General features: G+C 48.1%; 1 protein-coding gene across 1 annotated transcript in view; it reads left to right on the forward strand.

Moving 5' to 3' along the window:
• Positions 1-6,960: 6,960 nt before the first annotated feature.
• The window catches only part of LOC102559728 (complement receptor type 2), a 30,546-nt gene continuing 22,614 nt past the window's right edge, over positions 6,961-14,892 (forward strand). The window contains exons 1-7 of the mRNA XM_059717570.1: positions 6,961-6,964; positions 9,292-9,474; positions 10,499-10,648; positions 11,062-11,241; positions 12,386-12,568; positions 13,088-13,270; positions 14,578-14,769. Coding sequence (XP_059573553.1) covers positions 6,961-6,964; positions 9,292-9,474; positions 10,499-10,648; positions 11,062-11,241; positions 12,386-12,568; positions 13,088-13,270; positions 14,578-14,769 — 1,075 coding nt within the window. The remainder of the gene's footprint in view (positions 6,965-9,291; positions 9,475-10,498; positions 10,649-11,061; positions 11,242-12,385; positions 12,569-13,087; positions 13,271-14,577; positions 14,770-14,892) is intronic.

The raw sequence follows: 14,892 nt of genomic DNA on the forward strand, positions 1-14,892 counted from the left end.
TTGTAAAGTGACTCAGGGTATACAAAGAAGGTTGCAACAGCTGGCCTTACTTGAAATTATGTATTGTCTTGGGGAAATATGAGACTATTATCAATGGATGACCACAGGAAACACAGAACTACTTAAAGACCAGGTGGCAAGGGTAGCTTCAAACACCTCACAACAATGAAGGGGCCATCCTTCCAGCAAACCAGAGGCATGGACCCCTTAGGAGCCAGCACCAAGGGTTGTGGATGGTTCTTCCTTTTCTGAAAAGAAAAAAAAAATACAGGATTAGCTTTAGTTGGTTCCTTATATAAAAATGTTGTTCAGTAAATTTAGCACGGTCTGCAGAAATGGCTGGAGCTGTACATGCATGAAAAAATGACACCCCAAGGCAAACATTTGTATTTATTTTTCTGACCCCAAATAGGTAGTTCCTTCCTTAATTTACTGGATAGGAGAGCGAGCAAAGAGGAAGCTTCCCCATGCAGATGACAAGCTTATTAGTTACCGTGGATGATGTGCAGCTATTTAAAAACCTTTAAAATCCCAAACAGAAAAAAAAAACGTGTATAAAAATAGTAAATCATTTGAAAAGCCCAGAGTCAGCACACTGGAATAACAACACAGATTAAGAAACCACATCAGCGTCTTTGAAAGGGGGAGGATGGAAATTAAGTGTTGAAACAGTTGCATCTATTAGCCAGTGAGAGTAATCCAGCATTTAGCAGGAATAGCTAGATATGTAGTAATTGTAAATTTATCACAAGAAAGGTGTTATGTCTGAAGTCAAAGGTGGTGACAAGTAGAAAGCAAAATCTTGTAAAGAAGTGTATCCTTTTCTCAAACCTGAAAACCACTGGGTTTGGGTTGTCTCTCCTCAATGAAGAGAAGAAATTTGGGAATTAAGGTCGCCTATGACAGATGAATTCAAGCAGTTTAGGGGCCAGATTGAAATGGATTATCCAGGACTCTGCCCACTACCCCAAGCAGCTATAGGCATCTTTTGGTGAATAAATCCAGTATTACTAAATGGATAGAGACTTTCCCTACTAAAAATAAGCCTTATCAGGGAGTTCCACTGGAAGTGGAACCGATCAAGGACTTGATTTCACTGGATCTATAATGAAACTACCACATCAAGGGATCGGCATGAAACAAAGGTTTCACGTGCCATACTAGCCTCAGCTTCTGAATAGGATGAAAGAATTAATTGAGCCCTCAAAGGATCTTTAGCCAAGTGAACAGAAAAATCAGATAGTTGGGGGATGAAAAACTACCCCTAGTTCTCATAGGATTACCTGAAGAAGGCACTTTGTGTCTGAAACCTTGTCTAACATCTCTCACTTGGTCAAATAAAAGATACCGCTAAAAAAAATCCATCTACAAGAAATGACTAATTTCAGTCTCTTTTGAATTGATGACAGAAAGAGAAGTGAGACTTCCTGAAATGTGGCCCAAGGATGTGCCAGCAAAATGAGAAGCAATAATTGCCGCAGCAGATTTCTAAGGAACTTTATTAACCTGGAAGCAATGTATTTAGCAGCTGCAAATAAAACTGGCCAAGTGGACAGAAGCTGAAACCGGCATTTGGCACAGCTAACCTTAGATACCATCAACCTTGGAAGTCGAGCGATGACAGAAAGAATAGACAGTAAAAAGCATTCCTTTTCCCTTCAAATGGGAGAGCCCTGTTATGTGAAAATGCAAATTAACTTGAAGAAACTGGAGCATAGAGGGGTACGTCAAATAACTAACTAACCCCAACACACCCACAAAATGGAGCAAGAAGCTTGTTTTCAGGAAACTGTGGATGGCAGATCTTGAATATGTTTTGTGTTCATGACCTTGACCGGTTACATTTCGTGTTACCCATAACTGGATTTTTTTTTAGTGTGGGAAAGGGGAGAGTTTGTTTTCACCTTTTTTCAGATAACCAACCTTTCCTTTGTGATACACCAAGGTGGGAACCCACAGGATTATTCTTCATTCTGGGCACATGGTGATCAAGTTTAGACTGTAGCTTCGTGTTCATCACCATAAAAACCCAGGTCTTTATTAAACCAATATGATAATCTTGTGGTGGCCATTGACACGTGACAATAAGTACCAGGAGATGGATGGGTGTAAGGTCCTAATATGAGGCTTTGGCATGAGTGAATTTATCCAGCGTAAGCACGACTGTTTTAACTATCTCTTCATTTGCTAAGAGCTTTTCTGAAAGTTGTTTTAATCTGTTACAACTATAGTATAAGTGCTTCATTGCAGAAGTAACTAAGCTAACTAAACAGCAAAGTAATGAAAGTCAAATAACAAAAATAAGGCCATGAATGATTGCTGTTCTAAGAAGGGCTGCGGTAAAAACGTCTGATTTGATTGGGACAGCAGAAATAACACCATGAATCAGCTGTATTTCACAGGTACAAAAGTACACTATATGAATACATGTGTTGCATAGTCTCTTCTTTTTCAGTGGCTCAAGCCACAGCATAAGGTGGTTTGTGTTGGTCGAGACTGGTGGCCATGTCTGGAGAGAAGAGATTGAACCCCAGTCTCCATGGGGAGCTGCAGGCAGTTGCAATCCTATAAGTTTTAGTTTAAGGGAGCGGTTGGTAGACCAAATAGGTTTCCATTCTGTCATGCTCTTTCGAGTCTAGGACCAGGCACAGGGGCAGGATATGTTGTGGCCTGAGTCAAAGAGGACCAGCACCTCTGTTTTGTTTTACTCCCTTGTCTTTCTCCTGCTTCCCCGCTCTCTGTGCTCCACCTTCCGCAACCAGATTTGCCTGTACATGTGTGGAGAAGAGGCAAGTCAGTTGGGGCTAAAACCCTAAATACTTGTAAATTAGGTATGGATGGAAACTCAGTCTCTAAAGATGACAGATCCATTAGGGGGGTGCTTTTCTTAGAAACAGTGTTGCCTTGTGTTTTTGGTCTCATGTGTTCTAGGTTACTTGGCTCTTCAACACTTGGGTGATATTTTTATGTACATGAGCCTGCAGCTGCTTTCCCAACATGAGCAAATGCTGAGTTTTGACTGCAGATAACTCTCAAAGGAAGGCCTTGCTTTGTGTGAATATCCTACCCCTCCAGAACTGACAAGGCAGGGAGAGAGAGGGGGACTTCCTTCCCTTTCCCCCGCCTTGTTAGTGAAAGCAGGACAGCTCTGAAAGGGTGTATACGCAGAGCTCCCTGGTCGCAGTGAAGGGTTCTTCTCCCTTGGCCATAACAGTGTTCTGGAGGGACAGCTTCCTCAGAGGCAGGAACCAGCTTGGGTTTGGGACTAGACCCGGGTCTCTTGGAGCCCTTGACCATGTGCCTTCCAAAAAATTCCTCATTTGGCTTTGCCAGACAGTCGCAGTTTGGGTTGGTTCCAGCTGGGATGAGGAATGGCTTTCGCTGCAGCGGGGAATGGCTTTCGCAGCCAGCCTTGTCCCTTCTGCGTCTCCCCCTGCTATTTCTGGAGTCTCATATCTGCCCTTGGCAGCACTTCAGGCCGAACAGAGCCCTGAGCATCATGCCTGCAGGTCTTTCCCTGGCAGTGCTCCCTGGCAGTGCATCTACTGCACTCACCTGCTGAACAGGGCAACTTGCATCAATCCTCCAGGGCTCCTGGCAGCTGACCCATTACCCTGCAGGAAGGTGGCCCCTAGCCCCATCTATCCCCAGGGCACCTGGGCTCTCCCGTCCTTTAGCATAGTTGTACTTTACTGTAGTCAGAAATACAGCCCCAGATTTACAAACTTTTTTTTTTTTTTTAAAGGTCTTAAATGATTGTTAACGATTGCAGCTTAAACTACCTGATCCCAATGCATATTCATAAAAGCAAGAGGCATGCTGGGCTTTATTTAGGACTTTCTCAAAGAAAAGTACCTTGCTTTGACTCGGCTTTAGCCGTAGAACAGAACTTTTGCTTCCCTGATCATTTGACTGATGTTTTCCATTGAGCAAGTGGAGAAGAGTTTCGCTGACACGAAGCAGGGCAGCACCGAGGGGCAAGTAAAGCTATGTTGACACATTGCTTGGCTTTGTGCAATGCACAACTGATCCTTTGTTTAATCCAAAGTGGTTTTGGGGCCATTTTCTAAGGAAGCTGAAGTTGGTTCCTTATTCCTTATTCCAGGTTCCTTTTTCAAAGCTAATCTATCCCCAATAGAACCATACTTTGGACTCATCTTTACCATGTAAAACTGGGAATAAGGAACAAACTTCAACCTCATTGTTTTCTAGCTGCGGATATCTCCAGGGTGTAGATCGCTGGGTCACTCCATGGCATTTTCGTCTTTCCCGCAGGTGAAACAGGGACAGACAAAGGGAACTCCTGGGGTTTATGTCTTTCAGTGGGAGGCCTTTGAAAAAGAAAGCCAAATCTAGGGACTGAGGCCTCAGGGTGATGGAGAAAATGGAAACAAGCCTGGGGAATAGAAAGCAACCCAGGACCTGCAGCCCTGAGGAAGGCTGCAGCCACCATGGGGTTGGTTGCTTTGAGTGTGTGACCCTGGTCTGCTTGAAGCCTGCTGCTGTTCAGCTGTTGAGCATATGTGACCTGGACTTGGCCCCGCACGCCCCTTTTCTCCCAGTGCAGTTAATAAATGAAATCAAAACTCATGGTGGAGGTGATATCTTTTATTAGATTAACTATGTTTGCAAAAATCGAGTTGCTCTAATAGAAGATACCACCTCCACCACAAGTTTTGATTCCTTTTGCCTCTAGACCAGTAGGGCTACAGCGTGCCTACCTGACACAGAGTTAAGGAAGGGATGCATTTGGTAGCTCTGAGACTAAAATAAATGCAAAAGTTGGTCTCTGAACCAACGAAGAAATCACACAAAACAGGTGTCCTCTCTGAGCCTAGAGTTTTGCCTCATTCATGAGCGGAGGTGCCTGAATGCAGAAGGGAGCGCTGGGGCACGGGCATGGGCACCAGTGGCCGCAAGGGGCGCGGGGCCCGTCCTGCTCCGGCGGCAGCGCGTGGAGCACATCAGGCGGGGTGGGGGGGGGCTGCCCCGCTGCTCCCTCCCTCCCGGGGCGGGCTGAGGCGGGGCGGCGTGGACTGTATCCCGGGCGCGGTGCTCGGCGCTGCACTGCCCGGGGCTGCAGGATGCTGCCCGCCGCTGCGCTGCTCCTGGCCGCCGCCGCTGCCGCTACCGCGCAGACCCCAGGTGAGGATGGCTGTTCCCCTGCAAGGGAAGGGCCCCCTGGAGCTGCCCGCTGCTCCCCTGGGCAGGGCTGGCTTCATTTGGCCCCTCTGCGGAGAGCTGTGTCCTGCCAGGGGGGCTCGGGAAGCCTCATAGGAGAAGAGCGGGGACTTTATCCGCTCCAGGGAACCAGTTCTGAGCCCAGCTCCCCCTTTGTCGTTTAGTCTGCGTGGATGGGATGCCATGCTGGTGAGACTCAGTGCCTAGCACCCAAGTCAGGTTTTCAGTGGCTTTCTGATGCTGCGGGTCTTTTGTGTGGATTTCTGTACACACCTGTAAAGCACTGAATACATGACTGGGTCCGTAAGTAATAAATACTCCGTGTCAAACCAGTGGCAGAAGTGAAAGAGAAGTGAAAACTGAAACGTGTAGATTAAAATATCACCCGAATGTACCCCAGTCACCTCTAAGCTTCCTTTGCACTGTAGGCAGGAAGCTTTGGCTCGCATCACTGTTCACAGCAGCCATTGATAGGGTTCATTTGACTGCTTGAAGGCAGTTTCTGCTTTTGGAAAGTCCATCGTCACCAGAAGGATCTTTACTGAAGCAAGGAGACAAGTGGGAGATGGCTTCTTGTAACCGAATGATTCCAACAAGAATAAGGGAGAAGCGTAAAAGATTCCCGGCTGTCCACTCTGCTCCTCTTTCTGCTTAGGGAAGCGCCCATGTAGCTGGCGGGGGATGGACGACGGATGCTGAAATAAATCTGAAAGGAGACAAGTGCAGAATACTAGAGGGCTTGAAAGGAAGGAAGTCTCTCCTTCTCATGTCTCTGTGCCACATTTGACCATTTTGTTACACTTGCTTGTGTCCGTTTATTGTATTTTATGAACTCTTTCATTGTACATCCGGGCATTGCAGCAGGCGTTGCGTAGTCTGAGGCTCTGTCACAGTTGCAGATGGTCAAATCAATGGCATAGCCCCACTTCTTGCGTAGTTCCTTGGAGTGTCCAACTCCGGTACGTAGGCATTTGAGACGTGGCCACCTTTGCCGTGGTTCGTCAGTCCCTGGTGGCAAGGACTCGAGCCCTGGAATGTCCACTTTTTCGCTGTCAGGTATTTTCTTCAGCCTCTTGTTTCACAATGGTGTCATAGCAGAAGCATTTGTGTCGCAACCCCTGTCAGGTAATACCTGCGAATTCTGATAACCATAATTTTGAAGGAAGAAATCAACATGTAACAGGTTTTCTGAATAACGATTATATTCTCCTCTGGGTGTTTTCTTCTTGCTAGGTGGCTGTGACAGTCCACCAAGGTTGACCTTTGCTGAGCTGATACCTATGTCGAAAAATATGACTGATTTCCCCATCGGGACGGTTGTCATATATGCTTGCCGGCCTGGATACAAGAGGTTCCCAGGCAGACCACCTTTTATGAAATGTCTTGCACATGGACAGTGGCCAGAAGTACTTGAGTTCTGTGAACGTGAGTGCCTCCGTTTATTTGATTTCAGTTGTTATGGAAAAGACTTGCCGGCACTGTGTTTTTGTGCACCCTGCAAAAATATTAGGTTGATTGGGTAGGTGGATAATGTGTGAGTAGTGTGCTGGGTAAATTTATGCATTTATTGCCTTTCTGACTCTCTTCTTTTGTGGGTGTTTGAAATATGGACAGATCCTTGAGCTAACTGATGTCCTTAAACTATGGCATGGGAGAAGTCTCCAGACTTGCCTTGCTCTTTTTCAGGCAAAGCCTGTCGCAACCCAGGAGAGCTACACAATGGCAGAATTGCCATAACAGATGTGAAGTTGGGGGCAACAGTGAACTATACATGTGACCATGGGTGAGTTTCAGACTGACTGATTGAAATACGTACCTAGGGAGCCAAGCAGCCTGAAACAACCTCCCCATCTTTCCTTCTGCTCCTATGTGCAGTTTGCTTCTTCCACAGGAAGCGATGACTGATGCTTCTTGGCTCCAGGGATGTTGCTGCTACAGCAGGAGAAGGAGCTTTGGGATAGGTCTCACTTTTTTCCTCTCCTTTGTCATGTTGCTCGCTGTGTGTTGCTTGGCAAACACAAGTTTCCAGTTTCATCAGCTGAGTGTTCAGTCTGCTGGTGCCGAGATAACCGAGGAGGGGCTCCAAGTGTCTGGGGCCAACCTAGGCTTCCCTTGGGTTTGAAACCAGTTTTGGTGGGTGAAGTCTAGTTGTGGCCACAAAGCTGCCACTTGCCTGCACAAAAGTCCACAGGGAAAAGGTTTGGATCAGTTTGTTGGGGGCCTGTTGAAGTAGTGACCAGGTGATGTAGTAAGGAGGCACAGGGTGTGTCTTGCAAGTGGGAAGTACATCCCAAATATCTACAGTCTCTAAAGCCAGGTCTCACCAGATGAACTCATTGAACCCTTCTGTTTATCTTCAGGTACAGGTTGATTGGGAAGTCTCAAAGGCGCTGTGACATTTCAGGCAAAGGGGTTGCATGGAGCCATGAGCCTCCCATTTGTGAACGTAAGTACATTGCTGTCCACCTGGGTGTCTGTGCCAAGACCGATCCAGAATTAACTCTGTTTTGTGGCCACAAGCGTGGCACCCAAGTGTATATGAGGCTTCCATTTTTAACTGGAAGGCTTCCCTCGGTGCCTCGGAAGCAATCCAGTCTGAGTAGCTCGGCGCAGTCCAAAATAAGGAGCGGGGTGTCTGAACTCCACCAAAGTCCTTGGATGGGCCTGATGTGTCAGGCACCCCGAACAGCTATAGAGAGCAGTGAGCTTGCTGAAAGAAAAGTGATGGTGCCAGCACTGCCTACGTTTTGGGCAATATCCTAGTGGATGGCATGTATCGTCATGTGAAGGTCATTATTGACATGTCCCCTTGAAGTGTATGTTCCAGCTTATGGTACAACAGGGAAATTGTGCATGCATTCAGTGCATCAAGGGAAGGAACAGCCTGAGCTTAAAGGAATATGGAAAAGAGAGCTTGCAGTCTCATCCTTAGAAGGACCTGGCTTCAGTAAGCCAGTTTGGTGTCATGCTTTGGTGACCAAGAGCACTGAGGCCAGTTATCTAGGGGGAATCTCCTGGTGGGCAGCACCGTTCCCTCTTCTTCATAGCGATGGCAAACTTTGCAGGTTTTCAGACCATGCATCTGAAGCTGCTTCTCTGCAAGCGTTCACTTCAATGTACTCTTCCACGTCTCCCCAGGTATTCCATGTCCTCGACCTCCAGATGTAAAGCATGGCAGCCACAACGCCATGTACAGGGAAGACTTCTCTTATGGGTCAGCTGTGATTTATACATGTGATAGAGGATACCCGCTCACTGGAGAAAGCACAATTTACTGCACAACCAAGGATGGGAAAACTGGAGAGTGGAGTGGGCCTGGCCCTCAGTGTGGAGGTGGGGATCTGTGTGCGTCTGGGCCTGTGCCCATGCTCTCGTGTGCACAGCCTTCCTTGCTCTGCCGTTTCATGCACAGCAGCGCTGGTTTCAGAGCAACCCTCTGGGATGTGAATTCTCATCAAGTTTTGCCCTCGACGAGCTTGCCATTGGCAAGGTGCCCACAGTTAGGATCACTAAGGGTCTGACTGGTGCTGGAGCAGCGTATAAAAATTCTGTTTTGGGGACTGGTGCCATGTGAGCACCCAGCAAGGAACTCTGCCATCTGGGCAGGTTGGATTCCCTGCCTGTAATTAAAGACAACTGACCTAGTCTGGGATGGCTAGAGTATTTTGAGAGTGCTAAAATCTGCAGCAACATGGCTTGGATGAACTGAATCACTGAGGCAGCTTGGACCTGGTCTTGCAGGTTGCCTGGCTTCCTTGGTGAGTGTAGAGGGCAGTCAGATCTTGCAGTGTTGGTCTTCATATCCTTTACCTGGTGAAACATCCAGGACCTGGAGGCTAGTGTGGGGCTTCCCTGAAGAGAGCATCACTGCACCCTTACTGTTACGGGGACCCACTGTACTAGTGCTGCACCTTGTGCTCCTGTCATCTCCATCAGGGTGGTCACTCCCCAGGTCCTAGAATTAGCTGTATCTTGAAGGCATCCAACTAGAGACCAGTGCAGCAAGGAGCATGGGTTAGGGGTGAAGGGCTGAAGGACTGTGTTACCATTGATCTGCAAAGCTCTTTCCTCTCCCACTGTGCTCTGTCTAAGCCAGTCCTTTCTTTCCAGTGGGCAGGTGTCCCTTCCCCACAGTCCGGAATGGGAAAAGAATATCTGACTACAAGTCCTCCTACGCTTATGGCGATACCGTGCTCTTTGAGTGCAATCCCGGCTACATCATGCGTGGCCAGAGCTTGATTCATTGCAATGCTGGCAACTCGTGGGATCCACCTGTGCCGGTTTGTGAACAGGGCAAGTATCACAACTGACTTGGCGTTCTGCAAAGGAGCTGCTCCTTCCTGTCCTTTCCCATCCAAACCAAACCTGAATGGGGCTGTGTCCGTCCTGCTTCCTCCTCCCTTCCAATAGGAGTCTTAAGGGGAAGGCAACAACAGCTGCAAAGGGAATGAAAATATTTCTCGGTAAAATGGCCTCAGGTTGTGAAAACGTTGTTTCAGGCTCCGAAAGGAGTGGGGACCTGTGCTCTGCTTTGCTCCTGGTGCTTTCCTGCAGTGCAGTGTGAGATCCTCCTTTCCCACATGCACACAATTGCTGTGCCATCTGCAGAGAAGTGGCCTTGTCTGGCAGGAGTGGTGGGACTGCCCTGCTGGCTGTACAGCTGGGAGCTGGGGGCTTTCACCTTCTTCTGCTCAGACGCCCGTGGCACTGTATTCTGCAAAAGAACTTCCAGTTCCCATGTCGGAAATGGTCACGAACTTCTCTGTTCCTCCTCTGCTTCCGCTGGTGCTTCTGCCTCATCAGCTGCATTTCTTGCTAGTTTGGAAGGGCAGTCAGTTATGTGCAAGTCTTCCAGGAGCTAGACAAGTTTCCCTTTAGCTGTTGCATGTGAAGAACTAATTTATTTTTCTAGCAATACCTACTACTCCTGCAGTCTGCTCATGAGCATTAATGGGGATGGCAGTGAGCGTGGTAGAAAAAGGCAAATAATTCCGGCAGTGAATGCGGATACGTTGGACGATTGGCGCAATGCACCTAATGTGGCTTCCTCCCTTGTGCGGTGACTAGCTCGTTTTCTGGTTGCCTAGGCTAAAGAGCTGAGGACGGTGCTTGTAACTTCTGAAAAGCCAAAGCCTTGTTAGCTACCTGAGCCCAGGCTCCCAAATTCACTAGTCAGTCCAAAAACTCCAGACTACAGCTATAAACAGACATACTGGAATTTTCCGTCTCATCCTCTTGTAGCTATTATATATTTTTCCCCCTCAGTCAGGATTCATACCTCAATACTTCCCGCTTCTCTTCCCCTCCCCGTTTCCAGTGATCAAGTGTTCCCCACCTCCTGACATTGCCAACGGGAGGCACAATGCCCAGGCCTCAGGCAATTTTGCTATTGGAATAGCTGTTCTCTACAGCTGTAAACCTGGCTACTCCCTTATTGGAAATGCTTATGCTCAGTGCACAAAATTTGGTACCTGGAGTCGACCCCTGCCTCGATGCACAGGTGCGTTTGGGTTATCTTTGCTAGCTGTTTGAGTCCCTGGGTGCATGCCACAGTAGGAGAGGACAAAAAAAGAACCTGGAGATAGGCCGTAGAGTAAATACTTTTCCTAGCTGGAGTCATATCCTCCAGTGAGATGGGGACCCTGATGCGCCTGCCAGCTCTAGGAGCTCTGCTTGCTTTCATGAAATTGTGTCCCTTTCTCCTGGGAGTGAGTGGGTCCCTGAGTGCCAGTGCTGCAGGGATTTGTCTGAGGGCAATCCATGTAGAAATGCACGTGGGAACGCAAACAAAGGCTCTGCAAAGCTCTTGTGCACATCTCCCCAGCTCTGTCCTGCATGCGTTTTGGGAGACTGACAGCTTCTTTATGCTTGCACTTTTAGCCAATGGCTGCACAACCCCAGCAGTCCAGAACGGGCGGCTAACTGAAATAAAACCTGCCTACAGCCCCAGAGACTATGTGACAGTGGAATGTGATCCTGGCTATACCCTGAGTAGCCTGCGCAAAGCACAGTGCCAAGTTGGGGGCACGTGGGACCCTCCAGTGCCAGCCTGTGAAAGGGGTAAGTCTACCTGAAGTTTTGATGGCCACTGTGATAAGCAGCATCCTGCTGGGTGTGTGCCAAGGGGGGAAAACAGCTTTCTGGGCCCCGTTTCCAGTTGTGAGGAGGGAAATGCTCCTCTTCTTGTTGCTCAGCTGATTTCTCTCCTTCTCTTCTGTGCATCATTGGGGTTTTCACCTTTCAAAAAAGCCCCTGAGGCCATGAGGCCAGCCTTGCTTAACTTCACCCCTTAAGAGCAAGGACCTTGGGAGAGGCAAGGCATGAGATGGCTCCAATTTTATGAGATATTCTTGGTGTCTGAGACCAATGGAGAGGGTGATGGGTGACAGGAGTGTGTCTGAGGCTAGTGGGGAAGCTTATGCAAGGCAAGGTTCACTCAATTCACTGCACTCTACCGGACTGCGGCAACCACCTGGTTGCAGGTGGGCAAGCCCTTCTTCACTCCTTGCTCACTTCTCTGCCTTTAGTGCTACAGTGTCCAGCACCCCCCAGGATCGCCCATGCAGACCGCAGCCACCACAATCTGCAGGCGTTCACCACAGGAGTGTCTGTCACTTATGAATGTCATCCTGGCTACACCCTAATCGGATCAGCGTCGATTTATTGCATGGCATCTGGACAGTGGAGCATCTACCGTCCTCGTTGTGAAGGTGCGTTTGGTGCTCTTCCTTCGTGCCAATAGGAAGACTTGACCCATGCAGCCTTGACCCTGAGGGAAAAACTCCCTAATGGCATGTTTTTGACAGAGGGATCCATCTCTGTTTAATTAAAAGCCACGTGCAATCGTGAAGAGTCATGTAGAATAAAAAATGCGATGAAACTCTGTAAGCTTATGCAGTTTCAGACTAAGTGCATGGGGCGGGTTATGAAGCTGAGGCCCCCCCTTGCAGGGTGCTGCACTGCCAGTTGTGTTCTCTGGCGCTCTGAAAGGGATGAAGCTGGAGCACTAGCAGGGGTCCTAAGAGCAGCAGTGCAGCAGCAGAAAGGATGGTATCTTGGGTCGAATGAAAATTGTTGCCTGTAGGAGATAGGTTGAACTCCATACCACGTGCTCTACCTGGATGCTGGCAAGTAAGCAGGGCAGGTATCAGGATCTACGCTTTGCTGGAGAAACGCTCTTTGTCAACCACGATTTCATTTTTAGTGACCCGCTGCCCGAACCCAGAGATCCGGAATGGAAGGAAACTCGAGGAGCACGGCTCTGTGTATGACAGTGGCGATAAAGTGAGCTTTGAATGCAACGATGGCTATGTCCTGAAGGGCAGCTATGAGATCCAGTGCCGGGACGATGGCACCTGGGCTCCTCCTGCCCCAACCTGCAGTCTAGGTAAGCACGACTCACAGTTGCGGGCTGGTCACTGGGATGGGTGATACCTGGCAGGGCCGTGCATGGAGGGATAAGTGAACTTGCTGGGAATCCTGGCGTCGGCTTTCAGCGGCCAACATGGAAAATACAAACGTCTGCTTGGACTTCCCCCTGTCTCTCCTGCACCGGTTCCTGTGGTAGGTGACCCCTGACACGGAGCTCTGTGAGTGTCCCAATGATGGACAATTCCTGCTGTTAATGTAGACACGTACATTTTATACATATCAAAGACTCTGAAGGGCATATCGGGGGGTAGGAAAGTAGCCCAATGGGGTCATTTCATTTCTGGGCTGGAGCGATATTTAGGTAGGTGTGCCCACATCGTCCTAGCATGTCTTAAGTTGCTAGCTCAACAAAAAGTTTGATGTAACATCTGCCTGGAGGGAGATTTTCCTTCTCTTTGTGAATCCGGCTGCTCTTCCCTTTTAAGGTGATTTTTTGTTCGCTGACCCACTCTCCTTCCTCTCTCCCCTGGCTCAGTGGTGCCGTGTCCTCCACCTCCAGCCATAGACAATGGGGAGCACACCGCCCAGGGCCTAGAAGCCTTCCACACTGGGATGTCTGTCGTCTACAACTGTGATCGTGGCTACTCCCTGTTTGGAAGGGACACCATTCATTGCACAGAGTCAGGAACCTGGAGTCTACCTTATCCTCGGTGTACAAGTGCGTATATCTCCTGCTGGTGCAGTCTTTTTGCCTGTCAGTACGTCAGTCACAGAAACAATGGCAATCAAAGGAAAGAAGATGTCCAGACAACTGTGTTGATGCAGCAAAGCTCACAGTTGGGGACTGCATCTTTAGTGAGGCTCAGAGGGCTGTGCTTGGTGTGGACTCTAGAAACATTCTTTGCCTCAGTGGAAAAATGCCCTGAAAAAGTATGTTTTAGGTAAATCTGATATCTTTGATTAGACCAACTCAAATAGTTGGACATATTTTTTCTAACTATTTCAGTTGGTCCAATAAAAGATATCAGATTTACCTGAAGAACCTTGTCCTTAGACCGACACAGCTACAACCAACGCCCCTGAAAACGTGTGTGTTACTTCTATGCCAGAAAAGGACATGGCTCCCTGCATGCTGTTGGGTTGGGTAGTAAGGTGGAGACAATTATAGAAGTGTTTGGTAGATACGACAGTGTAGGAAGAGTTGGGGAAATTATTATCATGGCACTGGAACGGAACGTGCTCTGTGTTCAAATTTGCACGTTGGGTTGTAGGCCGTAGGGACATGTAGAACTTGGCCTGGTTTAAACCCAGGTGAGAACTGGAAATGTTGGTGTTCTTGCTGTATAATAGGGGTCAATAGGCACTAAAAAGATAAACCAGACAAGTGATACAAACTGTGGTATGGAGAACAGTTTGTAAGCACATAAGGTGAAGCTAGAGCCAGCTATGAACTACCAGATCCCTTTGGAAAGCAGCTATTTAGGTACAGAGATTGTGTCTGCTGGTTCCTTCTGTTCCCAGCCCTCTAGCTGAGAGGAGGAGCTGTCACTGAAAAATGAGAGGAAGAGGTAAGCCCACCCTGTGAATAGGCTGCATTTTAGCATATGTGAAGCCCTTGGACCCTTTGAGAGATGAAGCTTTACAGGTGATATGATAGATTTGTTTGGCCATAAACTGAGCATAGACTGATCTGACATAAGGCCAGAAGTGGTCAGAGTGATTGTCTAGCATTTCAGTGTCCATAGTACTGAACAGCGGCACCGTTTAGGAGCATGAATGTGCAATACTGAGTACAGCAAAGATTGGACATGGGGTAGGGATGTGAGTGTGCACGTGTGTAATTTAACACTAGTTGTGCATTTGGCGAGCGTGTGTTCATTTAGTTGGCTTGTTCATAAGGCAGTTAATCAGTCCCTCCATTGCAGGCCTGGCTAGTTCATCAGTCTGCACAGAGTCCCTTGCATTTCATATGTCAGCACAGAATTCATGGCTCTACCTAATCACGTGTCTCTTTTTTCTTGCCAGATGGCTGTGGTCCTCCACCAAGGTTAAGGTTTGCTGCGCCACTTGAAGAGTATGCCACCCAGAGCAGCTTTCCTATTGGGAAGATCGTGAAATACAGCTGCCAGCCTGGATACAATAAAAAACTATGGACCCCACCTTCTGTTAAATGCCTTAGCAGTGGTGAATGGACAGATGTCCTTGAATTCTGTAGAAGTGAGTAGCTTCACTGCTTTGGCCCCGCTGCAAAAATGTGGAAGTTGTCGTTTGTGGGGTTTGTGTTTTGTGGTTAAATGGTCAGTGTGTGACTAGCAAAGCCAGGCAACTCATCCTGCTCTC

Source organism: Alligator mississippiensis, chromosome 14 (genome assembly GCF_030867095.1).
Source record: "Alligator mississippiensis isolate rAllMis1 chromosome 14, rAllMis1, whole genome shotgun sequence".
NCBI classification, from domain to species: Eukaryota; Metazoa; Chordata; order Crocodylia; family Alligatoridae; genus Alligator; species Alligator mississippiensis.